General features: G+C 42.2%; 1 protein-coding gene across 1 annotated transcript in view; it reads right to left on the reverse strand.

Annotated features, from left to right (window-relative positions):
• LOC115353071 (death associated protein) overlaps positions 1–26,578 on the reverse strand; it is a 56,821-nt gene extending 30,243 nt beyond the window's left edge. Inside the window, exons 1-2 of the mRNA XM_030042034.1 lie at positions 26,364–26,578; positions 19,834–19,930 (exon numbers count right to left, since the gene is read on the reverse strand). Coding sequence (XP_029897894.1) covers positions 19,834–19,930; positions 26,364–26,418 — 152 coding nt within the window. The 5' untranslated portion in view covers positions 26,419–26,578. The remainder of the gene's footprint in view (positions 1–19,833; positions 19,931–26,363) is intronic.
• Positions 26,579–27,250: the final 672 nt, after the last annotated feature.

The raw sequence follows: 27,250 nt of genomic DNA on the forward strand, positions 1-27,250 counted from the left end.
TTAAGTCAAACAACAGTTAGGTAATAGAGCTGAAAACAATTTTGGTACCAACGTATTTATCGCGTTTCCCAGCACATCAAGCTGTCAGACTAACAATTAGTTTCATTTTGAATTAAAACTGACAGACAGTCCCTTGGTGAAAGAACATGTGTTAATTTAACTAAAACACATACCTTTTCTCTTTCAAAACACCTACTCCATCAAGCATACAGCTTTTGCTAGGTGGTACTGCTCTTCCTGTCATTCCACAAATTCTTACTGTGAACACAGCAAACCTCTAACTTACCCTCAGGTGGTACACAAAACAAAGATTTTCTCCCGTCCCTAAAAAAGCAGACATGAAATCTGGACTTAGGTGTTCCTGTCATTCACTAGCATAGCTGCTAATACTGTATAAAAACAGAATGGGAGAGAGAACTTCTCCTATGTTAGCCTGTTAATTGAGGATGACAACATCCTCTGAGGAACTGACAGTTAATCCTCAGACAGATTATTCATCTATCCGTGCCCTTACCCTTTTGCAACTGAGGTCTACAAAGTGGCTCCAGGATTGAGTAACAAAAACCCAAGTAACACGGTAAAGATGCTTGATGCTTAGCTACCAGAAACCAAGGACACTTGGATAGCTGAAGGACAGCTATCTTCCCATACCCAAGCAAAAAGAAACACTCAAAGAAATGCCAGCAAAATTAGCCTTGAAGACTTGGTATTTTTAATTCAGTATCAGCCAGTGTTCCTTCCCATTCACAGGCTCATCTTGCCTTAGGAAGGGGTGTCAGATACACAACAGTAAGCAAACCACACAAGAATCTGATTATAAGGAAACTTCTTCCTGCTGTATCACAGGGAGGCTGGCATTTTTTGAGGAAGATAGTTTATACATAAATGAGTCTATTAACATGGCTACTGTAAGTTTTTCTTTTTAAACCCTCCAAAGCTCTTGTTTGCAATGACATCAAGTTTTTAGGTCAAATGTGCTTCAGCTAAACATTCTTTTTTTGGTTGGACTTCTAAAAACACAGTTATAAGCTATCCAATGGTCTGAAATTTCACCCTACAAAATAGAAAACAACATCAGTAAAGTATTACCTGTAGACATAGAATCACAGAATGGTTTGGGTTGGAAGGGACCTTTAAAGCTTATGTAGGCCAACCTCCCCCACCGTGGGCAGGGACATCTTTAAGGTTGCTTTGATCAGGTCGCTCAGAGCCCCGTCCAACCTGATTCTGAACACTTCCAACGATGAGGCATCCACAGCTTCTCTGGGCAACCTGTTCCAGTGCCTCACCACCCTCATTGTAAAAAAATTCTTCCTTGTATCTAATCTAAAGCTACCCTCTTTCAGCTTAAAACCATGCCCCTTGTCCTGTCACTACAGGCCCTATTAAAAAGTCTGTCCCCATCTTTCTTATAAGCCCCCTTTAAGTACTGAAAGGCCGCAATAAGGTCTCCCCGGAGCCTTCTCTTCTCCAGGCTGAACAACCCCAACTCTCTCAGCCTTTCCTCTTAGGAGAGGCGTTCCAGCCCTCAGATCATCTTCGTGGCCCTCCTCTGGACCCGCTCCAACAGGTCCATGTCTCTCCTGTGCTGAGGACCCCAGAGCTGGACGCAGGAAAAGAAGTGTTCAAAGCTAGCACCTCCAAACCTCTGCTTACCCTAAGAGTGTAACAGCAACCCAACTGCCTTGCAGGGCTCCTCAATAATACCTCATCTCACCTGTGCTGAGTCGAGGCCAGCTTGCTGTCCTTAAAACATGCCCGAGTCCCTGAAGAATTTGTTCATGTATTACCCAGAGCAGGAGACACTGCAGATACCCGTGGATAAAATCTAAACTGGCCCCTGGGTCAAAAGAACAATTGCCTGCAATTCCTCTTGGATGATCACAGACAGATGGGAACACAATCCGACAGTATTTCTCAACCCATTTTTTTCAGAGGCTGCTTATAGAAGTAAACATTTATGCTGCTTTTAATTTATGATCTCGTCATAGTAAACAACACAGTTGTAGTTTCTAACTCACAATTGGGCTCGTATAAACAGAATTATTCACCTCTGCAGAAACATGATGGGAGTGTCAGCTTTGTCCCCCCACGTGGCTCTTAATTCTTTTCTCCTCGAGAAGGTATCTCAAGTTGGAGTTAGAGGGTTAGCAGTATAGTCTGCAAGTCCAAAAGCACTACAAGCTGGTTCCTGGCTGGCCTGGAGAGTAAACACAGGGCTCAAACTCTGTCTGTCAATAACCTCAGGCCACAAATTCCTCCTAGCTGGTGGAAGTGAGGGAAGGAGGTTAATTCACATTCTGGCTGCAGCCTAGACTTCTGTCATTTGATCTGTTAACCAGCCAGGGCTCCACGGTGAAGCTTGCAACAGAGGCAGAGCTACCGCTACAGGAGAGAGATTTAACTGTTTTACCAGTTGTCTGACTCCACTGACAGCACACTGTCTCTACCTCCACCTTTCCTTCTCTCCTCACTGCCATGCCAGAGACAGGAATCTAGATGGCAAGGTACCACATGAATATTTCAGACAGTAACCAGACTGCCAGCCGCTCAGAAGCGTTTCAGTGTGCAAGGCGAGGCAGAGACTACAGTGCAACTGAAGGTTTCTTCATCGGTTTCTCATGTTGCTGTGTTATTCGATCATAAAAAAAACCTCTCCACATACACACGAACCAGTCAGTTTGCTGGAAGATCTACCAACAAAACTTCAGTGATATCTTTGTAGTTCAACTGAGAAAGGCCACATGATAAATATTTCCTTTTATTACCTTCTATTTTCACTGGATGTTCCAGTCTTGGGTTATGGAAGAGGGTAAATAGAAGCATCCCACACTACCTCTCTACATGATTTACTGATAATTCTATTAGATCCTTCTTATTTCATAGTACTACGGAATAATCTAAATTGGAAGGACTTTGTAAGTGACCAGTCCAACCTCCTGCTCAAAGTGGGGCAACCTTGCTGTCCCTTGACCTGTCAACTTTTGAGTACCTCCAAGGATGAGGATTCCAAAACTCTCCAGGCACCTTTTTCAGTGGGTGACCACCATCATCACTATGGTGGGTTTTTTCCTCCTTGTGTCAAGTCAGAATTTCCCTTGCTGCCATTTGCAGCTGTTGACTTTTACCCTTTCATTGTGGACTTCGGGGAAAAGTCCACTTCCATCTTCTCTGTAACTGCTACATTAAGTAGTTTATTTACCAGATAATGTGGTGATCAGGTTCCCTAAAACGGCTTACTTCTCCTTGCCTGTTTCAAATGCATTTTGAACACACTGGTACAAGACACCAGTTCCTTTGACCAACTTCTGTTTCGCTGAAGTGCTAAGGTACGCTAGTAGGCAAGAATAGCTTGACTTTCGCTTTCTTAAACTACTCTTTTATGTCATTTTATCGCTGGTGTACCTGTGCCCAGCCTTGCCACCCGCTGTCCCAGCTCAGTGACCCCTCTCCCCAGGCAGGCTCTAGCCCTGTCTCGCTGCCTTGCCTGCTTCGGCGATGGCAGCTGCCCCGGGGACCAGCCATCCCTGCCGGGGGGCTGTGGGGCTGCGCGTTTTCTCCAGCAGCCGCTCCTGCCACAACTGCTACTTCACTTGCAGTATCTTTCACGTGAAGAGAGTACGACTAGCATAAAGGTGCCACTAGTATTTTTCGACTAAAGAAGTTGTTGGATTCCCTGCAAAGGCTTTTATTACCATAGCTGGTTTCCAGTTTACGGCCAGTCCAAAAGATCTCTTGCTTTTGACACATGCTATCCTCCTAAAGAGGCTTTGATTTAAGAGAATAATCAAGAGTAATTTTCCCGCCTGAAAACCTACCCAGTGTCATGTAACAAAAAGCGAACTCCCACATGGATTAACAGAAATACGGCTCACTACTCGTCAGGCTTACCTTTATGTTGCAATAGTAGCCACCAGTTTTGCCTCTCCCTCCCCTAGCCATCAACTCCTCCCTTGGTTAAGACTGGGGAAGATTAGGAAAACCAAAATAATGGAGGTTCTCTCTTATCGTGCATCCTTACAGGGGAGAGCTCCGAACCGTGGTGGTGTGAGGACTGAAGTGAGCAGCCAGGTCCTTCTGAGGTCAGCTTCGGGTCGGGTTTGCACTTTGAGCCCGGTGGTCCTGATGGTGTTCCCAGAACGCAGTACCACCCACAGCCCAAGCACCAGTCCACAGCGCTCACCAGCCTTGCTGACACCCCCTCAGTTAAATGCCCTACCAATGGCGAGGAACTCCAGAAGGACATCACTAAACTCTGCAAAAAGAAGTTCTGGACTACAAAAGCCCCTGGAAAATTCATGGAAAATAGTTTGTTGAGGGCTACTAAACACAAGGACACAAGAGGCCACATGTTTTCACAAGACTCTTCTTGCCTCAGGAAATGCTGCTATTGCTCTAGCTTAAAGAGATTTACTTTTTAACACTGTTGAAGAAGCGCCTCTGGTCCCAACTACTGCGTGGGCACGTGACAGACATCACTTCTGATTGTTTCAGGATTGTTTGTAATTACCAGCTGACGAGCGCTACCACAGAAGTCAATATTTATGCTGCCAATACTACTTCTACCAAATGTGAACTCTTCCAGGACATTGTCTCCAAAACATCACTTCCAAATTATTTCAAGATGCCTAGCAGCAGATGGACCGCAGACTTGCATCCTAAATGAAAATTATCACACCAGGAGTGCAGGGGGCTGAAGAGAAGCTCATTACTGAGTACGAAAAGTCACGAACATCAAGTACTACACACTGAATTAAAGCAACTCTACTCTGCATAAAGATTTTCCAGGCTTCATCCCATACAGCCATATTTCACCTCTTCCAACAGTTTACTTTAGGGAAGTGAAAGTATGAGACGGATGTACAGAACCAAATTAAACTTTTAGATCAAAACCATCCATGTCTTGACATCTATCCAAAGACTGACTAGTCTCACTAGAATTTATTTGCAGAGACTATGCTGCTTAGACTAACATGTGGCACTTAAATTTTTCATCTATATTTACCAGGTTGTTTTCTCAATTTTCAACTGGAAAAACACAGACATTTCTCCACAAAATCTCTACCAGGTTTGTGGTAAAATTCTTTTTTTCAGACAACTCTTACATTTCCTTCCTTTTCCATATTTTGAAAGCTAAAACATGTTTTTTAGGTGGGGGGTTTTCCCCCCTTTTTAGTGTAACTGATTTTGGCAGACCATGAATCATCAACTAACACTGCAACTCTTATCTCCTTTCATCTTAAGAAAGAGGAAATCAAACTGAAAAATGTACAAATCAAGGCTCTTCTCCTCTCTTTGTTTTTCATTCTTTTCTTGTATCTGCTAGAAAAGCTCAGTCTATATTTATGCCCATGACTATAGCCTGAAGAAACCAGGAAACAATTAATCATATCTAATTTATGCCACATATTAGAGATAATGGATACAAATCTAAGCAAAGCCTAGGAGAGTTAAGGTGCTAACTCATACACTGCTATGCCAAAACTGAACTCCTGGAAGCATTCCTTGGCAATCAAATCTTAAAAAACAAACCAAACCAAACTTATATGTATGTCTTGAATTCTACCACCCCCGGACTAATTCTCAGAATCTAGCTAGACAAGATTTCCTGAGGTACTGTAAACTGTATCAGGGTTATGTCTGAGCAATTAGATTTACATTTTCTCTAGCCCTTTTGCCTAGGGAATCTTGCAAGATTAAAGGTATTAATAATATCATGTGCAACAGCAGTGAATCCAGAGAATAACACTGCTTTTGAGGTGTTGCCTGAATTTGCTAGAGAGCCTACAGATATGCTACAGTCTAAACAGGCATAGGATACAGAGACCAGATCCTCATCTAAGGCTACAGCGGCAGGCCTGTCGACATCAGCTGAGAGTCTAGCCTACTCATGCTGCTTACAACAGGGTTAAGAAAAGCAGCAATTTGCTAGAATAATTTAGAATTCAGTTTTAAAATGACTTCCTAGAAGGTGCTCTGATGCAGGCTTCCAATTTTTCAAGTCCCTAAAAATCAATCACAAATGTTCTGCAAACTACTGCAGCAGTACTACTGGATTGCCTCCATAATCAACTAATGCCACCATGGCCACTGAGAAGCCAAATTCCCAAGTACTTCTTTTACTCAGGTTCAATACATCAATCTTTCATGAGATCACCATTTCCTCCCAACACACATATGTCTCCCCTGAAATGGCAACTGATCTTAACTTCAAGTCAGTCTACAATTAGCTGTACAGTGTTAGACCACATATTCACCTTGCTGACTCTCAGCGCGCAGCAGTGAACACATGGGGAAGGAGATGGAGCATGCAGAAGAGAGCACTCTCCAGAAATCAGCCGCCCAGGAACTTCCCAAGCCAGAGGCTGTCTCCTTGTATTTAGTAGCCCTCAACAAACGATCTTCTATGAATTTTCCAGTGGCTTTTGCAATCCAAAACTACTTGCAGAGTTTAGTGATGTCCTTCTGGAGTTCCTCACCATTGGTAGGGCATTTAACTAAGCAAAACAGCTCTGTATCACCTGCAGACTTGAAGATTTCACTGTTTACTTCCTTGTTAAGGTCACTCACAACAATCAGTGCTTTCACTGTTTGCATATATGAAGTCATATGTCTACCATTTCCATGAATTTAGCTTTTGTTTATTCATTCAAATCCTAACACATGAATATTTCCCCAGAAGCTTGGCCCAACACTGCGTTCTCTACTGAAAGGTGAGATGGGCTATGGAATCTCATGGCAGTAAACACTCGTGGAAATTATGGCATGCTAAACAAACTGTGAAGACTCAATAACTCCAATGTTAGCACACATCAGCATAAAGGCTGTGAAAATCTGAGATGACTTCTGACAGAAAGTTCTTTGTACAGACACTTTGTCCCATTTGATCATCTTCTTTTTCACCACATTGTGTAGTAACATAATTAAGTTCAAATAAAAACAAATAAATGCCACTTATCTCACAGAAGCTATTTACTTGCCAAGGTTCTCCCTTAAATATGTACAAAGAAATAACTTAGAAAAGGAAATATTACAAACAAGCAAATAAAGAGTTAATTTGTTTCAGCAATGTGAATGCTGAATTAGATTCAAGATATGATCTATTACTTAATTCCTTTGTTTGCATATTTTTGCATGCCACCTAGTGAGTGTAATAGTGTTAGAAAACTTGGGCCCAGCATTTTCTAGAAAAAAAATGTATGGGTTTTCAAGGTAAAGTTACCCCAAAATAGAGGTTATTATGTTGGCTAAATTTTTGATGCAAGTGGTATTAAAATCTGAACAAATGATCAAGTCAAGAAGAAACCTTCAGGCTATTTGGTATGCACAGAATTCAAAAAAAATGCAAACAAGGCTCCTCATTAAATAAACTGAGTTACCATGGGATATGGCAGAAGAAACTCTCGAGGATCAGAAACTGGAAATAAAGCATAGCAATAAATCAAATATCATTATGATGGAGGTTAACGGTGAGTTCCTGCAAGAATCTTGAAAAGAGATCTAAATAGCGAGATGACAATATATGCTAATGTTAGTGAATTATTCAGGACAAAAAAAACCCATAATGTATACAGTTACAAGGGATCTCAGACGAACGATGGAACAATAAAGTGAAAGATGGCACCTTGATAAATGCAGAATATACACACTGGGAAAAACAATCCTAACTGTATGTACATAATGATGGGCTCTAGAACAGTTATTAAACTGAAAAACAAATGTCGGAATCACTGTGAAAAGATCTTTGAAATCAGCAGCTTAATACCCTAAAGGCAGTTAAAAAGACAACTGGAACACAAGAACTATTAAGAGAAGGAAAAGAAATAGAAAAATCGAACTACGCCAGTGTGTAAGCCTGCAGTATGCTTTTACCTGCCACACTGCAATTCTAATTATCCCACCACAAAAACAAACAAAAAGATAAAAGAGAACTCGAGGAAAAATAAACAGTAGAGAGGAGAAGGTAAAACAAATACAGTTATTCACTATTTCTTAGTATGTAAGACTTGGAGAGCACAGGAAAAAGTTACCAGACAAGTAAAAAGAAAACACTTTCTGCAGCATACACTACTTAGACTGTGGTGCTACCTCCACAGGAAGACAATTATCAAGGTGAGAAATGTATGTATGCTCAAAAGAGGGCTTCAGAAATAGGAACTAGGTCCAATGGCAGTAATTTAATATGATTAGCAAGTTTCTAAGCAGTAATTTGGATTGCTAGATGCTGCATTTGTTCATTGGGCTCATTCTACACCAGCCCTTCTTGTACACTGTCCCCAAGTACCGTCTGCTGAGGAGTGCTGCACAGGCAGGCAAGAACAGAGCGAGCTTCGTGCTGGCCCTGCGTAGCCATTCATATTCTTTAAAACAGAAGAGGAAGGAAGAGGTTATAATGAGGTTATAACTCCCCCTTTCCTTCATTGTATTAATGTTCTTTATTGTTCTAGAAGACATGGCAACAGGCAGGGACAAGTATGAACTATACAGCGTCTTAAAAAGCCATTAGCTAATAACCCTACATAAATTTTAAAAAAGTGCCAGAGAGGAAGACAAAATCTGGTGCATTAACTGCGAGCAGTTATCTTCCCTTTCCTCCTCCTATTGGCAGGGGAAAACAGTGTACATCAACTTAGTGAATTTCCTCTTCCCAGTAAAAGGTATTAAAACCTGAAAGAATCATCAAAGCAATAACCCCCCCCCCCCAATCTTCTAGCCTATTTTGTATGCACAGATTTTAAAAAAATTCCAGCAAGATCCCTCATTAAACTGAGTTACCATGGGATACAGCAGGAGACAATCTTGAAGATCAGAAACTGGAATAGCCAAACAGAAAAATGACATATCACTGCTTTAAAACAGATACAACTATTACAGATCTACTTCTGTTAGAACTATGCAGCTCATAACCACCGTTTTTATTTACTTCTCAGTCTGACACAGAAAATATAAGAGAGCCAAGTCCTGATCATCAGACCAGCCAAGTTGTTAGTCAGCTCTACATAGGAGGAGGAACACGTACACAGAGGTCTCTCAACATTAGATCTCTTTTCAGGAAAAAAAAAAAAAAAAAAAAAGAAGTGTTTTGAGGAAAATACAACAGCAAGAGGACAACTGGCAATCACTAACTAATACAGAAATAATTCCAAGGGTAAGACACAGCATGAAATAAGAACATGAAGACTGGGAAACAAGGTGTCATAAAGGGAGATCCCTCCAAAGGGCAGCAGCAGAAATAAAGAATACATTATCAGCAGAACTGCCAGTTTTCTGTAATTGTGCTTGCTTACAAGCTATGAAGGAAAAATGTAGTATTAGCTTCAAAGCCATCTAGAGGTCATCCAAACCATCCCGATACAGAGAAGGAACCAGAACAGCCGGTGTTATCAGCCAGAAGGCCTATGTTTAGAGAAAACAGCAGAACGTGAAGCTCCACTCCTTAGAAGCTTTTGCGTTTCTGGCATTTTTTTTTCCCATTGTAAACTGGAACGAGAATAAAATCTTTCAAACACACCAGCAGAAACAGAACTGTGTAATGTCTGGAAACAGGAAATTAATTCTACAGCAGTTTTCAAAGCAGTAAATAAGAATGCTAAATTTCATTTAGTCAAAAGCTTTCTAAATAGCCTTATGTGGAAGAATTTGTGGTAATGTTATTAGTGTCATTGTTGATATAAAACAGCATACACATAGCTACATACACTTTTCCTCTACAATCACAAGTTAGTGTGATCCCAGAAATAAAAGAAGAATCACAGAAGTATAAAAATACCCAGTTCAGTTACTGAAATTTCATTCTACCACCTCCAATACAAAAGCAACATTTTAACAAACAAGCCAAATGGGGTTGTGCGTTAACTGGTCAGTTAATTCATTAGTGCCCCACAAAGTCAAAAGTCTAATACATTGCATGCAAATAAGTTGCTTATTAGCAATAATAACATGTTGCTTATTAGCAAATATGCTAATATGTTGCATGCAAGAATAAAAGATTTTAAAAAAATAAAAATTATCTAGCGATGGCAGCTTTCGTAAGTAAAGCAATGCAGAGTACTCTTGATCATCCTAATAACCACCAAACAGTAAACAGAGTTTATCAATGCAGGTTCTAAACGCTAATATGAGGTTACAGTCTCTGGAGATTGGCTATCAGGACTGGAGGACAATCAAGCTCAGTATCAATGTTTAAGGTGTACAAGGATACGCACACGGAGTAATGAAATTTTGCTTACTGAATTATTTTGAAGACTTTCAGTAGTTCCAAATACTCTCAAAAGAAACACTACAACTTAAGCTGTTCTAGCAAAAAATTGCCTAGCTCTTCCATTTTAATACCTAGAGCTCTGCTTTTTTTTTTTTTTTTATCAAAAAGAAGGGTTTAGAGTAGGCTTTGGGAAGCAGTGACAAACGTTCAGCACTGCAAAGTACCAAAAAAAAAAAAAAAAAAAAAAAAAAAGGCAAGCATCTGTCTTAAATAAAGTCCTCTGTCATTTTCCCAGAGTGAAATTTATAATTTGAAGACACTGAACCCAGTCATACCCTCAGCATATCATCATTCACAATCTTAATGCTACCTCCCCCCCGGCCCGGACAGGACCCCAAGGCAAGCACCAGGAACGCAGTCTGAACGAAAGCCTCGAGACTCGGGGATGGCAGAGTCCACCTGCTGCAAAAGACACCGCTCGGACTCTAGGACTGCCTGATTCAGTACTGCAGTCTGGGGTGTTAGACGAAGCACGCCATAGGTCTCTCCATAATTGAGAGCTAGCCTAGTATTTAATTATGGCTCTAACAACCTGTACAAAAAAAAAAAAGTTAGATTTCAAGATCATTAGGGAAAAGAACAAACCACTTTGGTTGCACCCCACAGCAACAAAACCAACTCCTCTTTGAACGCATTAACAACCCCAGGCTCACCGTGTTATATATATTCTAAGGAATGAGTCCCAGAGAAACTGAAACTCATCAGAACTAAGATTTGTGTAAATGTTGCTGAAGTGTTTTTTACTAATTGCCATTGATTTAACAGGATACCTGTGACCAAGATGCAATCATTGAAATGTTACAATAAAATCAGAAGGCACCAAGCCTATTGCAGCGAACACTTTCCCATCAAGTAATGGGCTGCAATGAACAGCTCCATCAACTGCTATGGCAGACTAAATAAAACTCTGATGATAATACAACAATGTTTTCAGCATTGTCTTTAATTACCTCTTGTGTACCTCCTGCATCTAGTACCAGTGTCCTGGGAGCAGCCAAGTGGAATTCCCTCCTGTTTGGCCCAGTAACAGTTAACAAATGATAATTCTAAGTTTATTTTAATATTAAACTGCTTCAAAGTTCAGTGCCTGATGCAGCTGAGGCAGAAGAAACTTAAGGGAAAGGAAGGTGCTACTTGAAAAACTAGATCCCCCTCCTTGGCACACATGGTGTCAATCTCACACACCTCCTACTCATTTTCAGCTCATGGTGACTTCACTTCAAACATAGGTTTTTTATTCTAAATAAACGAGTAGCATCTGGTCCTCTGGCACCTTTTTCTAGTAGAAATTCATACCTTTAGCTTTAGAAATACTCTCAGTGTTGCCAAACACTTAAATAATAGAGATTTGGGCTTAGCTGGCATAACAAAAAGGATCTGGTTATACTTTGGGGGTTGGAAATTTTTGTGCTTTATAATGCCTATGTAATATCTGTTTCTTTGTCTGTGCCTTTAAACTGGCATGGTGACCTTCATCCCATGCATTCCAATACTTCAGATGGATACCAAGAGAAAAGCACAAAGCAAAATGGCACCACTCAAGCTATTAGCTTAAGATATTTTACTTTTCCGTACAGACGTGGAATGCCGTGCTAACTAAGCTGTGCCACTCACAAGATACTACTTCCCATCCGTTTTTTCTCTCGCATATGAGTAAGCTTTTCTCACTTTCCTCATCACACAGAATACAAATTATAGACTTTCATTCTTTTAAAATCTTTTTCTTACACCAGCTTGGCTGACAATTCAACTCAGCTTTCCAGCTAATTTCATAAGACAGCATATGTTTCTTTGGGACCAAACCCAGCTCTCGCTGAGCTGGATGGCATATCTTCTGTTCACTTTGAGGGGGGGAAATATCAGATCTTTTTTAGTTCTTTCACACATGCACAAAGTACTTCAGGAATATGAAAAGAGCTATCCCTATAATGTCATAACTAGCACTTACACTGATGGATTTATCAACTTACTGCTTCAATCATCAAGAAATACTGGAAGCATGAAACAGTCTTTCAGAAGACTCACATCTTCCTGTATGAGAATGCTTCATTCATAATCTTGTCTAGCTTTTTCTCCATTCCCTACATTCACAGATATTTTCACTTCTTAAATGGAGATATTCGCAGCCTCTCTTCTTGCCTTACAGTAGTTCTGCATTTAAAAATCAGTATTACATATTCTATTCTCTGTACTTATAGTTAAATCTATAACCGTATATGCATTTGATAAGGTTCAACACAGGCCATAGCAATTACTTTGCTACTTCTCCAAGTAACTGGTCATCTGCAGAAGGTATTGTCCTGAAAATCACATGAAAATTGCTAATATTGGTTTTGGGTTTTATAATTAAACAAATTATGCACATATAAACTTTAGTAGACTTGAGCATCTGCTAATCATAAAAACTCTGTGCAAAAGATTAAGACATGAAGATGAATAATGAGGTGGGAAAATGCATTGAAGGCAATATCACTTATGAAAAGGAGAAGAGCATGACACTATTAAGAAGCTATTCCCTTAACTGTGAAGTGAATTTAAGTCCAAAATAATAAAGATAAGAAAGAGGAAGGAAAAAAAAAAAAAAAAAAGGCACTATGCACAGAATTTGTTGGGAAAATAAAGATGTTTTGGAAAAGGTAGGAAGCTATTTCCCTCATTGCGCTATGTTCTGTATTCTGCTTAATAATATTACAAAATTACAGTTGCAAATTTTTTACAGCTCTTTTGCCAGCAGAACTTCCTTTTCGCCTTTGGAGTATTTCATTAAGTAAAGAAAAAGTTACAGTCACACCAAACTCTGGTATGACAATGGGATAACGCCCAGCGTTTTCATCTTTCCCAGAAACTGCAAGCATGGTGTTCACAGCCGGGTTGCTTTTTCATTGCATTTCCCCCAGACATTTCACCCTCTAAGGCCAACTGCCTCCACCTCTGAGTAATGAGAGCCCAAAGGCCAAAGACATGAATAAAAGCCCTCAAAAGTCATATCCATTATATTTAATCAAGCTTCAGCTTTTATATGGTCTAGCATAAAATGGCAATATACAGTCTGTGAACATAATCTTTGTGTAAAGGCACCTCAGCTCACAGAGGTAACAGAATCAGGCCCCAAAAAGAGGGGAAAAAAAGAGGTGGTTAGAGAACTGGTGGAAGAAACGTGAATTCTGTCAAAGCAAAGGATCTGGATGTTGATGACAGATGCTTGTACGTGGTATCAGCTCACTCCTTCAGACCTGCCTCCGCTGACACAATAGCCCAAGAGACCTTTTAAGCCAACACCTAAGTGGCCCTGCTGCCAGAAAGGGAGACTCAGTCAGTCCTCTACCCACCAAAGTTGCACATTTCCTCTCCAAAAACTTAAGCAGAAGATGTAGCAGCCTATCTGTCCTGACCTGTCTCATTCTTTTAACCTTAAATATTCACCATGCCAAGTCAATGCCTGCTTGCTTTCCCAGTATTTTAGTTTTATAGATGCATGAACACAGGTAAAGATGTCTTTATCTTGGTGAACTACACAGGACAAACACTAATGGGCTATTCACTCTGAATATGTATGGAAGTACAAAGCTACCTGTTCATGGGGGTTTGATTTCTGTGTTTAACAAGCTGTAAAGTATCTTACTTTTTTTTTTTTTTTGCTTAGAACTCCCAAGATTTCCCTTTGTCAAACACCTGTTGACTCTACAACAGACAACACTAGAACTAACTGGACTGAAACATCTTCATCCATGACAGAAACTACAGGACTTGTGTGCAAGCCAACCGAACACTGGACATCATTTCCCAGGTCTTAGCTGTGCTGAAGTGCAGCTATTCCCAAGTTAAAGGGTCAGGATTTTGACTCTACAGTTTCTGCCCCAGCTAAATAACCAGAAAAACAGGGTGAAATACAAGGAGTAGAAATAGTTACAAGCATTTCCATATTTGTGGTGTAAACAAACATGCAAACCTGCTCTAATGGCTTAGTTGTATAATCTACTTTCTATTTTTTAAATTCTGTCAGAAGTTTGGACAACAAGGGTCATTACAAGGCAAAAATTAAATATATTTCAATGACAGCAGAATCTTCAGTGGCAATTGAAAAATGGAAATAATGCCTGTGGCTTATTTCTTGTCAGTTGCAACAGAGCAAAGTGAGGGAAAGGAAAAACAAATTTACTCTTGAATGAAAGTATATACCCACAGCCTAAGTTTTTGAGATTTCCACCATGCTTCTAAAAGAAAAAAAGCAGGTGCAGTTTAACTAGCATATTCAGACTTAACAAGTAACACAGAGATACCCAAAGGATAACAGGAGCCTTTGACAACTCCGCTCTCACCATGTAACTGAGCACGTACCAAGACGGGCTCTTTGACATACGGACACCCATACGCTCATTAGCATGATTTTGCTTTTGAATCGCCACATTCTAAATTACCTTCTTAATTTTTTTTTTTTTCTTTTGCCCAATGAATACAGCTAAGGCCAATATGCACATCCTAAACTGAATTAAAATCCAGGCTGTATGATTTATTCTTTCTAGAGCTAATGGGAAAGCCAGACATAATGCTAGATTCACAAGCTCCAGGTAAGTTTAAGATAGAAAACACATACCTTTTACATATGCGTACTGAGAAACCACTCTACTGTATTTATATTCAGTAATTAAATCACTGTAATTACCCACTTTGTTTCAGAAATATAACAAAAGAGAAGGAAAGAGTCTTTAGACACGAAAGCTGTTGCAGTTTACCCTGTTTGTTAAAAGACAAAATGAGCCAGATATTTGCTTTAAATATTCTTTTTTTAAATCCAGATGCTGATATATAATTATAGTTTCTTCTTCTGGAGGTCCCAGAGTGACAATTAACGAAGCTCTCGTGCAAAACTGAACAAGCAGTTCTCACTTCAAATTATCTGTCTTTCAGGAGTATTTACTATGGCTAGAGTCAGATGCTGGTACAGGACCATGCATGATATTGCAAATCTCAGTTAAACATGCATTAGTGGGCTTCTAATAAAGCCCAGGACTATGAGCAGCCTACTTATTCCAAATACCTTCTATGACAACACACGGTCCTGAAAAATGATGTTTCTATTCATAACCCTACTTCTAATTATATGTTTCACCTTCATCTAGCATCACAAAAAAAACCTTCCAGCAGCAATCAGTATGACTGTCAATCAACCAAAACTGCAACCATATCCAAAAAACAGATCAACACAAGTCTTAAGCAATTACAGAAACATAAGAAAATCAGTAAGAGATCAGACCAGAAGTTCATCCAGCCAGTATCCTATCTCCAACCAGGCTGATCAAAATCACTCTTGTCTTGAAGAACACGTGGGCCGAGGACCCCACCTCATACCCAAGTTTACCACTGATGTCTTGAGCACATTGGTGTCACTGGCTTTGGATGCCACACACAGTTTTTTAGTTCACCTAAGCCAAATGATGCAAGCCCTCCCTTCTTTCACTGAGTCTCCTCCATATAATCACCTCCAGTCATTCCTCTTTAAGTAAAACTGTACTTATACCAGACATATAAAATTATTTCCATACTGCTCAAGGCTGAGAACTGCCTTGTAGGAAAAGTTTAAATTTGTATAAAATCATCTTACCACATATTGTTTTAAGGGATCACAAATCACTATTATGACAAGTCAGGCTACCATTTCACAAAATGGTAGGTTGTCATAACAAATTTATTTTAGGAAACAGAACTGAATAAAATGCAGAGTAAATTACAGTAACTGGATTGCAAGTTGCTAAACAAATGAGAAAAAGAAATGTCAAAGAAGATATACCTGGTGAATGTTACTTTAAAGTCACCTTTATCACAGCACAGTTAGCTACTTCAGGGGTGTTTACCTCTATCAGCTTTGTTTACATTAAGACTAGAAACACTGACCCAATGTCTTTTTCTGCAAGCATGCTGCAAAACAATGCCAGCTGTCTCCAAAGCCACAAATACTACCATGAACTCTAGCTGAAAGCTTTCCTGCTGAGCAGCTGCTCAGATCTGTGCCATCGTGGCGAGGACATGTGCTATTGGAGCTCCCAGGGAACTCTGGGAGAGCTTGAAATCTTCTGCCTCCATTTACTGCCAATTCCACTAATGTGTCCTCAACTAAGAGGACAATGAGATTAAAATAATCACTCAATCATCCTAGCCTCCCTCTTGACACACACACACACACACACAAAAATTACTCTTCTCTGTTTTATTATTTTCTCTCACATCACTGTCAGCTGCCCCTATCACCTGATAGGAATTGCCTGAAGGGCTGTTTGCTTCTTTTGACTTTGAATGCAATAGGGAGTAGAGATTGCATCATATCAACGATACTACCTTAAAATGGCAAGGACTGAAAACATGAGAGTAGAAAGTTAAAAAACCAGATGTCTCTGCATCTGCTTAGCAAAGGGACATAAAATATCAGCTAGCAAAGACCAAAAAGTACATATATATTGGTGCCAGAGAAAGCAGAACAGAATGCTGGAGGCCTCTTCTCCTCCTCCTGATAAACCCATCCCCATCTCCTGATAAACCTCTGTCTGCAGGCAACAGAAATCCAAGTGTTCTAGCAGGGCACTGTGAATCACCAGGAGCCAACACAGAGACTCCAGGGGACTGCACCTTCCAACAAAAAAGCAGCTGACACGCTGCAAACATAATTTAATTTTGACAAACAACAACTTTACATACTATGGCCTGTGGAGTTTGCTTATTCTGTCTATGGCTAAGTAACTTCTTGCTCGCACTACAGCTTGTATTGCCATCGGAGCTGTACAAGTATTCTCACAGGGGCCTACAACAGGCACATTAAACCCTTCCCCTCGCAGACACAAAGGTTCCCCCAGTTCTACCAGGAAACAACTTCTCTCAGACTTGTAAAGCAACTTAACAGTTTTGTTTTATAATTCATGCTGGTTCCCATCTAACTATGCTTGCTCCTTCTGTCCCTCCTGCCACTATCCTTCTCAAGAGGATTAAATCAAAGAAAGAAAAGTTCAGACCGATGCTTTTTGTGTTAATACACAGGCTCAAGAATAACTGTATGCACAAGTGCCTAATACAGACCAATAATGTATCCTCTAAAAGAAAACTAAAGCAAAGAGCACATTGTAAGTGCACATTTTGACAATAAACTGATGAGGTGGCCGAGGGAATGGATTTTACGAGGTGCAACAGCTAACTATTCCCTAGTTAGTAAGGTAGCTCCAGAGGTGATTAAACTTTCTCCTCTGCCTTTAAAGCATAAAAATCGCTCACGGACCTGCTTTACAATATTAATATACAGTGCATATTTATTAGCATCTTAAGATCAGAAGCGCACTCCCCTCCGAATCGTTCTGTTGGCCAGGCTTTGTTTTGCACTGTGGATTGGTGTCAGGGCACCTGACCTGGACTCCCTGCAGATGACGCTAAACTGGAACACGCAGTCCAAGGAGACACCTAACACACGCCAGCTGGGCTTGGTCTTTCAGTCCAGGAGACCAGACTGAGTAGTCTCCAAAACACACGCAGCATGAACATGAAGGCCTCAGCACTGACTGTTTCCCCCTGCAGACCTGCTTCTATTGTGCCACAGCACCTGCTAAAGCAGACAGAGCCACAAATATCAAGGTTAAATTTTAACTTTTCCCTACACTATTTGAGTGAAAGGGGACAATTATAATCTTGTTTGAAGAAAGGAATAAAGCAGGTAGCTATATTGTAACAGAGATCCATGAACAGGCCTAAGAAGTCTTCTCACTTGGATACTAATGCGATTCCCTCACCATGAGGTTGGCATGCCAAGGAAATATAAGAATAAGCAGGTATATAACACTGTACTGAGTCTGGCTGAGATGGAGTTAATTTTCCCCATAGCAGCCCTCATAGTGCTGTGCTGTGCATTGGTAGCTAGAATGGTGTTGATAACACACCGGCGTTTCAGCTGCTGCTGAGCAGTGCTTGCACAGCGTCAAGGCTGTCTCTCCGACATTCTCCCCTCACCAGTAGGCTGGGGGTGGGCAGGATCTCAGGAAGGGACACAGCCAGGACAGCTGACCCAAACTGACCAAAGGGGTATTCCATACCGTATGACATCTGCTCAGCAATAAAAGCTAAGAGAAAGGAGGAGGAGGGGAGGCATTCGTTATTACGACGTTTTTCTTCCAGAGCAACTGCTATGTGTACTGAAGCCCTGCTTCCCAGAAAGTGGCTGGACATCACCTGCTGATGTGGAGAATAAATCTGTTGTTTTCCTTTGCTTCCACGCACGGCCTTTGCTTTTGCTTTATTAAACTGCCTTTATCTTGACCCTCCAGTTTTTTCCATTTTATTTTCTCCCCCCGCCCCAAGCCCAGCTGAGGAAGGGAGTGATACAGCAGCTTGGTGGGCACCTGGCATCCAACCAGGATCAACCCACCACAAACACACCTTAAATAAAAGGACATATTCCCAAGCAAAGTTTAAATTAACCACAGGATACGATTCCTTCATTTGGACAAAACTGGACTGCAGTACAGACTCTGTTCCAACTCACATGCCACTGAACAGAAATACAAGATGACCAACGTGGTTAATGAAGAAATGGCATAAAGTTTTATTTTCCTCCCTCTGATTTGAATATATTAATTAAAACTACTTTTCCCTTCTCATAAACATGTTTCCTATTCAAGTTGTGATTTAGTAAACAAACACATTTGCTCTTGTTTATACAGACATTTTCACAATACTTATTTATTACCATTGTTTTAAATGTAAAATAAACATCATGTGAGTCAGTCTACTTACCAAAGCACAAGAATGGTGCTCTGTTTTTGGGTTTTTTTTGCCATGAGCAAATAGCAAGGACAAACCCATGCAGTAAGCTAGTACATAAAGATTTCAGGTAAATATAGTCTTGGCTACAAAGAAGAACAGCTAGCCAAGGAAAGCAGCACAAAACCAGGTGGTGTTTGTACGAACAGAATTACAGCAACAGTCCATTGAACCTCCCTGCTTTCACTTCTACACAGCAGTTATCTGATAAATCTAGTTAAAACTGCTAAGTAACTGCTGTCTATCTTGGTATCCTCCACCACTAAAACTGCTAGATTCCCACCTAAAATAAAAGCAGATAATATTCATAGCATTTATTTTTACTTGTCTTTTAAAAAGCACCATATTGTCAAATACCTCACGGAGAAAGGAGTATGGGCCAAAGGGTAGAAGGAATCACCCAGCACACAGCAAGACCACCTCATACACAGATTGACAGCCTAATGCCTGTGTCCAAATGTGCCTAGCCTCTATGTTTCTGCACAGTCTGAAATAATGTTCAGAGATTTTAGGAAAGCTGGTGTTTTACTTTAACTGTACCTTTTGATCTAACCTTCTCTTACCTGACAGGATCATTTAAAGGAGGCTCAGCAAGGTAAAAACTCCCAAACCCCCCAATTCTCCTGAAGGAGTGTGTAACTTGCTACCACTTTAAATTAATTTTATGATACAAACCCAACTGTATCGTTGGTTTGCTATCCGCAAGGAAAACAAACTGGTGATAAAGTTCAAGGTCATGGAAATTCACTGTAGCACTTGCACCAAATCAAAGGGCTCACCTGCTGGTTTCCCAGTCTTGGTCATCCTTATCTTTTTCTTCTTTGGCATCAGAATTGTGTGGGTGTTTCTGTACAATCCGCATCCCACCAGCTTTCACTGGAACGAAAATTAGAGACACACAACAAACCTCAGTCAAACCAGCATAAGTGAAGAACATTTTAAAGATGACCCTCTCCCTCTTCCCCCCTACTATTTTGCAGAGTAGTTTAATAGTAATCACATTTTGAAAACGGGGCCCAAAATGTTTAAAAGTGGCGAGCCTGAGAAACAGCTACTTCAGGACCGCATCTGCCATTCTCCTTCACATCATGCCATCTTTGCTCATCCTGAGAAGTTGCAGCTCATTTTACCACCTGCTTCAAATACCATTTTAGAAAACTCAACTATGTTTTAACTCTCCCCCCACCCCTACCAACTTGCAGCAGTCAGAAGAAATGGAGGCAATGGCTTGCGTAACACTACACAAAAGGCCACAAACACAAACGTTAAATACTCCCATAAAACAAGAAGGGCTGAAGAACCTTACTTGTCATTTCAAGTTAAAACCTACAGCCGTAATAACAGTATTTATACGAAGTACTACTTCACGAACTGTGTAATAAAAAGCAAAGTTAGGAGGACTGTTAACTTGCATTTAGAACAGAGCTTTTTGTTTTGCAAAACATAAGCATTTACCACATTTCAAATCCTTGTCATGATTTAGTTTTAGAAATGACGCAAACGTGAAAACATCCCTTTGAAACACAAAACAAGAAGTGAAAGCAAATCCACTTCTGTTCATGATTTATCCCCTCCAGAGTGAAATATAAAATAGGAACCAAGCCAGGCCTAACACTGCAGCTACTAAGCAGAGAAACAGGCAGGCTGCTCTTGATCTGCTTTCTGTTTTGATATTGTACTTTTTTTTTTTTTTTTTTTGCTTCAACCGTTGCTATACACGCTTAGAGGACAGCACAGGATAAAACAATGCATCTTGTTAGCTAATTCAACGGGTTACATTGCCCTTAGTAACCACATCAGAAAACTACTGTAGCAGTCAGGAGTCAATAAAACCACCTACAGATGCGTTGGTTTGTGTTTCACATTGCCGCGACGCGGTAAGTCTGTGGACAGCCTCGGCAGAGATGTCACAGCCCGAGCAAGCGGGATGCCAGAGCAGCACTGAGGAGGAGCCGAAGCGGCGTGCCAGGGCGGCTCGGGGAAGCTGTACTTCTGACAGCCCTCCCGGGTCCAGTCACTGAGGGATTAAGGCACCTCACAGCAGTTCAGTGCTAACCCCTGAAACCTAGGAACAGCTTTAGTTCTCAGCTCCTAACCAGGACAGCAAGGGGAAGGACACTCCTGTGCACGAATTTTACAGCCTGTGTGAAGGCAAGCAGTAAAGAGAAAGTGACCTGCCTTAGGAGAAAGTGACAGCTCTTGGGCCCTGGGATTTTTTATATAGATTTCAAACTTTGTGTAATATTTGAAAGATAAACTTCTGATTCAGTAAAGGACATTAACTAAAGGCAGGCAATCAATAGACAAAACCAAAGAAATCCCTTTTAAAACCTATCAAAACTGTGTTTCCTTATCATGCATTAAAAAAAACCAAACCAAACCAAACCAAACAACCCCACACTAACCGTTTTGGGTTCTCTCTCCAGCATAAAACTTACAATACTTAAATTGGAAAGAAGTGTTCCACATGGGACAAGAAAAGACAGAAAAGTTAGGCGACAAAGAAATGTACTTTAAAAAATGAAACAAAAATTAAAATTCCTATTAATTTTTCTTGATGCAAACTCCGTAGAAATTTAAGATTGTTTGCGAAAGCAAGCACTCTGAGTTCTGTCAAGTGCTGTCTTGTTCTAACATCTCAGTTAATCAAACTGATTGGTATGTTTTATTTACATTAATTCATAAATTTAACACCACTGCACAATCAGTTCTTATTAGTTTCCTTTCAAATTACTTTTTGTGGAAGATGCTGTCTCCACAGCAACATCTGCCAGGTTACAAACAGCAGATCTGGACAATGCACACACGCTTTCACACTCTTCACCATCTAACAGAAAACTAAAGAAAACAATACCCGAAGGTTCAGTGCTAATTTAGCTGATATAAAATCTCTCTCCTCTCATATTGTATATCATCAGGCCACCAGCCACTTGTTTTCTCTTTATCTGTCACTGGCAAAGATATGCAGCTAACATGTTCAGATTTGTCTGTAGAATTAACAGGGATTAAAAAGCAAATAACCAGACAATTAAAAGGCATAATAGTGACTGCCCAATGCAGTAACTTAATAATTTTAATAATCTGATTTTTTGCACCAATATCAACAGGCAAAGAAACTATAGGCAGCTAAAAGTACATTGGTGCATAACTGAATAATCTTTAGTAATTCAGGGTTACTGTGCAGAGCTGGAAAACCAAACGAAGAATCCAGCAAACAACTGCAGTAATAATGTGTATTTCTGAGGCCAGAACTGAAATAATTAGATCAGCAACCTGTACATACAGCTGACTTAGATCTCTGCCACCCATGACACAGCATGCTCATACCCAATCTAGTTTCAAGAGACTTAGCTTAAGAAGTGAAATACCCTTGCAACATAATTCACCTTCCTTTTCAGAAGGTTTCAACCAAGCTACACCTCAGGGTTAGACAGAGAGAAGAAACGATGATTACATCCACCAAGCTAAAGAAAAACCCACTCCATTTGTGAGATTTTCTTGGGACTTATGAGGATTCATCTATTTCTTACTTGCCTAGCATTTACTACATAATTTGACAGATGCTTACCAAGGTGATTTTGTCACTTAAAAGTCATCGGGGATCGCCTGCCAGCATGCTCCAAGAAGAGCAACTGCGCAAGTCTGTTTGCCTCACTGCTGGGTAAGAGCTGAGTTTTGGATTTTAATTATTACCTGGCATGTTTCCTTCCCAGCCCCCCAAGAGGCAGACAGGACTGTCTTGTTTGTCTTGTGAACGCCAGCCTGCGTTCCTCTTAAGGGTATGACTACTCCTTTTGGAAATGCATTAAACAACCGTGTTAATCAATTACTACTCAAGACGATCTGGAGTCGGTAAACATTCTCAGTCTATTTACCTTTTTTTTTTCCCCCCACTGCTGTGCTGCTTCGGGACTGCTCCATTTCTGAGACTGAACTCTGAGATAAACCCCACCGAGTCGCACCAAGTACCTAGAGAAGCACCGCAGCTCAGCTACAGCTCTGGCCCCAGCTCGCTCAGGCTGCAGACCCGAGGCAGTCCTTCCTGGGGAAACCTTCCAGCTCAACCCAAATTGCCCGCTGGTCACAGCAACCGGACAGGAACTTTGAGAAATCCAAAGTATAACCAAGAGCTTTAGCAGCTTCCCATTTTCCTTGAGTATAGTATTAAATATTAAGAAAAAATCTGTTTCTCATGAACTGTATAATAACAGACTGCATTACATCAATAAGATGTATGAAAAGCCAGGACTGAGGGAAACGCAAAATAGGCCGTTCTGCAAACTTAAGGGAGTGGAGCATACATTAGTGTCTGACAAAACAGGAACAGAAGTGAGAGTTATTATATACCTTCATTTCACAGAAATCTTGGCTCAGAGCTATATTTTTTTAATGTAGGAAAAAGCACATAACTATTTTCACAAACCTATTGTAAAGCTTCATAAATAAACTATTAACACAATCACCTTGCTTTATTCCTCCACAGTATCTACCAGAAGAAATGAACAGCTAAAAGCATAATTATGCAGACCTCTCTAGAGGGGCTGCAAGCTGTACAAACCTAATCAGCAATGTATTAGATACATTGATCTCACTGGTAGACGGATATTTAATAAAGCTTAAGCTGGGGCCCTCTTAAGTTTCAGAAAGGAGTTCAAAGTTGCTTCATGCATCCTGTTACCAGCCTGAGGTCTTGAGGCTTCTTTCCATTTCATTATCCTTTGTCTTTTCAAGTGCTTTTCTTGTCTTCCCCCCCCATATGAAAGATCAATGCAGAGAGGAAGCGAACAGACTGCACGCAGTCAGTAAGCAAGGGCTAACAGTGCATATGAAAAACAATGGATTTGTCAATTCTGCTTTAATTTGACAATCCAAATCCTTCCTAACCTTTATGTGTCCAATTCATACTCAGTGGGGTAAGACACATCCGTAATTACAGGCAGGGCTTGTTACACAACATACACAGCAAAACCAGAGCTTTTAACCCATTAGTCAAAAAAGATCCCCTATTCACATCTTTCCCCTGCTAGGAACTTGCCTGGGTATTTATGAACATGATTCCACCTGTATTTATGTAGTCATCTTTTATTTATTTTTTTAAGAATTTTTGACTTTCATTTTATTAAAACTTGGTTGCAAACTGCCCTATTGAATTATATTATTATCCAAGAATCTAAACTGGCTTGAGATAGAGGATTAAAACCTAGCTTCAGTCCCCAGAGTAAATATAAAGTATCTCTAGTCAGCACATTTATTGTGGGTTTTCAAAGTATTAAAAGACCACAGGGCAACTTTCCTCTGCCAACCAGCTCAGAACCATCTTCCTTCAGAAACGACCTGAAGATACTGTAAAGCATTAGTTTTTTTCTGGCCTCAAAGACAGACTTGGTGATTGCCTTCCTTCTGAAGCTGAATTGGTGCATACTCCCAAAAACCCCTCAGGGATGCTAATGATCTTAAAAGGCACGCAGCTGAAAAAGTTCTTCAGTTCATATGTGGATGCACGTTTTACAAAGAAAAAAAATAATAATACTGAAACACTCTGACAGCAAGGGAAACCTGTACCGTACTCCAGTTGTGCTTTTGTACTGTGCGTCGCTAGTTTCTCACATGGCCTACAGAGGCTCACTTCAGGTCTTTAAAAAATTCCACCTCTTTGAAAAGACAGGTTTTGAAGCAAAACTCTCAAACATGCAACAACATCCGAAAGTACAGTTACAAAGCATCTAAATGAAAATATCTGCCATTTATCCTTTGTTCCCTTTCCACTGATGGTGCAGCAGGAAGACACAGCTAAACCAACCTACGGTCTTAACCATCCCTTCACACCGAAGCCGAAGTTTACCTGACCTGAAGGTGAGCCAGCTTGAGGAGCTATGGCAGCAAAAGCTGTCAACACTGGGAAAGGTGCTTTGGTTTGGTTCCCTGAACCAGCTAACCAGGAGGTCTGGTAAGAGCTAATACCATGACACGGGAGGCTGCAGAACTGGGACGACTCTGCTCAGCCAAGAGATCAGCTTAACTGTACTGCTGAACTGTATTTGCCATGCAAAGCCAAGCCATTATTTCTCACTTCTATTCTCTATTTAAAGGAATTTCAGGTCCTCTTTAGGAGAAGAGCAGAATTCAATTAGGGTTCAAAAATTGTTTCCAAACGTAGCTTTAAATCTCATCGATTGATCTGAATATAAAACCGACACCCTGCGAATTAAGAATTTCACGATTTTTTTGACTGAAACACTTAAAAAAAGAAAAAAGGCAACTATTCCAGCGGGACACGCCGCAAGACACATGAAAAGTTGCCGGTGCAGGGACCAAAGTCCCCTTTTTTAAGAAAACTGTAACGAAGAATAAGAAAAACGAACTAACGGCACGTGAAAGAACAAGACAACGTGGATACCGCGAGTCACCGAACCCCAGCTGCGTACGGAGAGGAGCCGACACAGACCGGTGTCCCGCCGAAGCAGCTCCTACCCCGACCGCCCGCTGCTCTGCCCACCCGTGACCACCCAGCCGCGGGTGGAAGGTGACGGAGCTCCTTGGCCGGGCAGCTAAGCAAGCCGCTTGACTCGTTTCCCACCCTGCCAGCCTCCAGAATTAAAGCTAGGTACCTGCAGCCTGCTCCAGCCCTCGCACCATAACGCCCACAGGCAAAATGGAGGCACGGAGTACTACTCATCTGCCGTTCGCAGGGCAGCTCGCCCCGCGGCCGTGAGGTGGCCGAGACCGCTCCTTTCCCCTTCCCGCCCTTCCCCAGCCCCAGGCGGCGGTTCCCCGGGCCTCCACCGCCTTTCGAGGCCGGGATGCCCTCACGGGGGAGGGCAACGCTATCCCCCTCACAAGCCGGCAACGCCGAAGGGTTTGTCCGCAACCGGGGAGCTCCTCCGGGGCGAGCGGGGCAGGGAGACTCGCCGCCCCCCCCCCCCCCCCCGGTCACTGGCGAAGGCTGCCGGAGGGCAGTGAGGGGGGAAAGAGGGAGAGCGGCAGAGCAGAGATCCCGAGGGGACCCTCGCACCCCTCCCGCTGCCGGAGAGCCGGATCAGACGTTGCTTTGGAGCGGGGAAATGCGGGGAAATATGGGGACCCCCCCCCCGGGTCTCTCACACACACCCGCCGCCGGCGGCAGCAGCGGCGGCGGGACCCGGCCGAGCCCGCCCTCACCCTCCTCACCCCGGCGCCCGCAAGACTTCGCGGGGAACCGGGCTCTCCCGGAGGGGCTCGGCCCCCCCCACCGCTACCTTCCCCCCGACCCCGTCCCTTCCCCGGGGAGTGAGAAGAGAAAGAGCGGAGAGACGGGAACCGGCGGCCGTACCAGCAGGAGGGTGTCCGGCCCGCGTCTCTGCTTTCTCTTTGGGAGGCGAAGACATTTTTTACTGTGGCAGCGGCCCCGCCACCGGCCACCCGCACCCCGACGCCGAGCGACGGCCGAGCGACCAGCCCGGCCTGCCCTCCCCTCCTTCCCTTCTTCCCTTCCCTGCGCGGCGCGGCCCCGCTCCCGCCCTGTCAACGTGGCCGCCGGGCGCCGCCGCCATGGACGCGCCCACCGAGGGCGTTCCCGCCCTTGCGCCTTCTTCTCCGCCTTCTCCGCCGAGGTGCCGCCGCCACAGAGCGGGGCGGGCGGCGGCTGCGGGGAGCCGGGGAATGGCCGGTGCGGGGCCCTGCGGCTGCCGCCCCCGGGACCCTCCGCCGCGGCCTGCGGCCGTGACAGGGCCGGGGCGACACGGGCGGTCCCTGTCACAGCGCCCGCTTGCTTGCTGCTTCGGTCCGGTTTCCAGCCCCCCTCTCTCTGTTTATTTCTCTACTTGTTTACCTGCTTGGTTTTTTTTTTTTTTTAATTTCTCGTCATCCTGTGTGCCACCGCTCAGTGTGAAGTCAGTGTTGCGAAACTGCCGCCTGCCTTTCCTTTTTTAATTATTTTTTTCTACCCCCCCCCCGAGCAATATGAATTCATCTTACTTCACGTAACCGGCTCCTGCAGCAGACTGCCTTCAAATCCCCTTCGGAGAGCATGTGGAATTTTAGAGGGTAGCGGCACCTTGTTATTTAATTGCTCCGAGGAGGCGGCACAGGCAGTGAACAGCCTGAATTACGTCCTCGTACACTTCAAATACTACTTTTCATTAGTGACTAATTGGCAGTTCACCTCTTCCACTTTAGTTAGTTCTGCCAAACCAGGTGTGTGTGACGTGGCTCGTATGG

This window comes from Aquila chrysaetos, chromosome 18 (genome assembly GCF_900496995.4).
Source record: "Aquila chrysaetos chrysaetos chromosome 18, bAquChr1.4, whole genome shotgun sequence".
In the NCBI taxonomy this organism is placed as follows: domain Eukaryota; kingdom Metazoa; phylum Chordata; class Aves; order Accipitriformes; family Accipitridae; genus Aquila; species Aquila chrysaetos.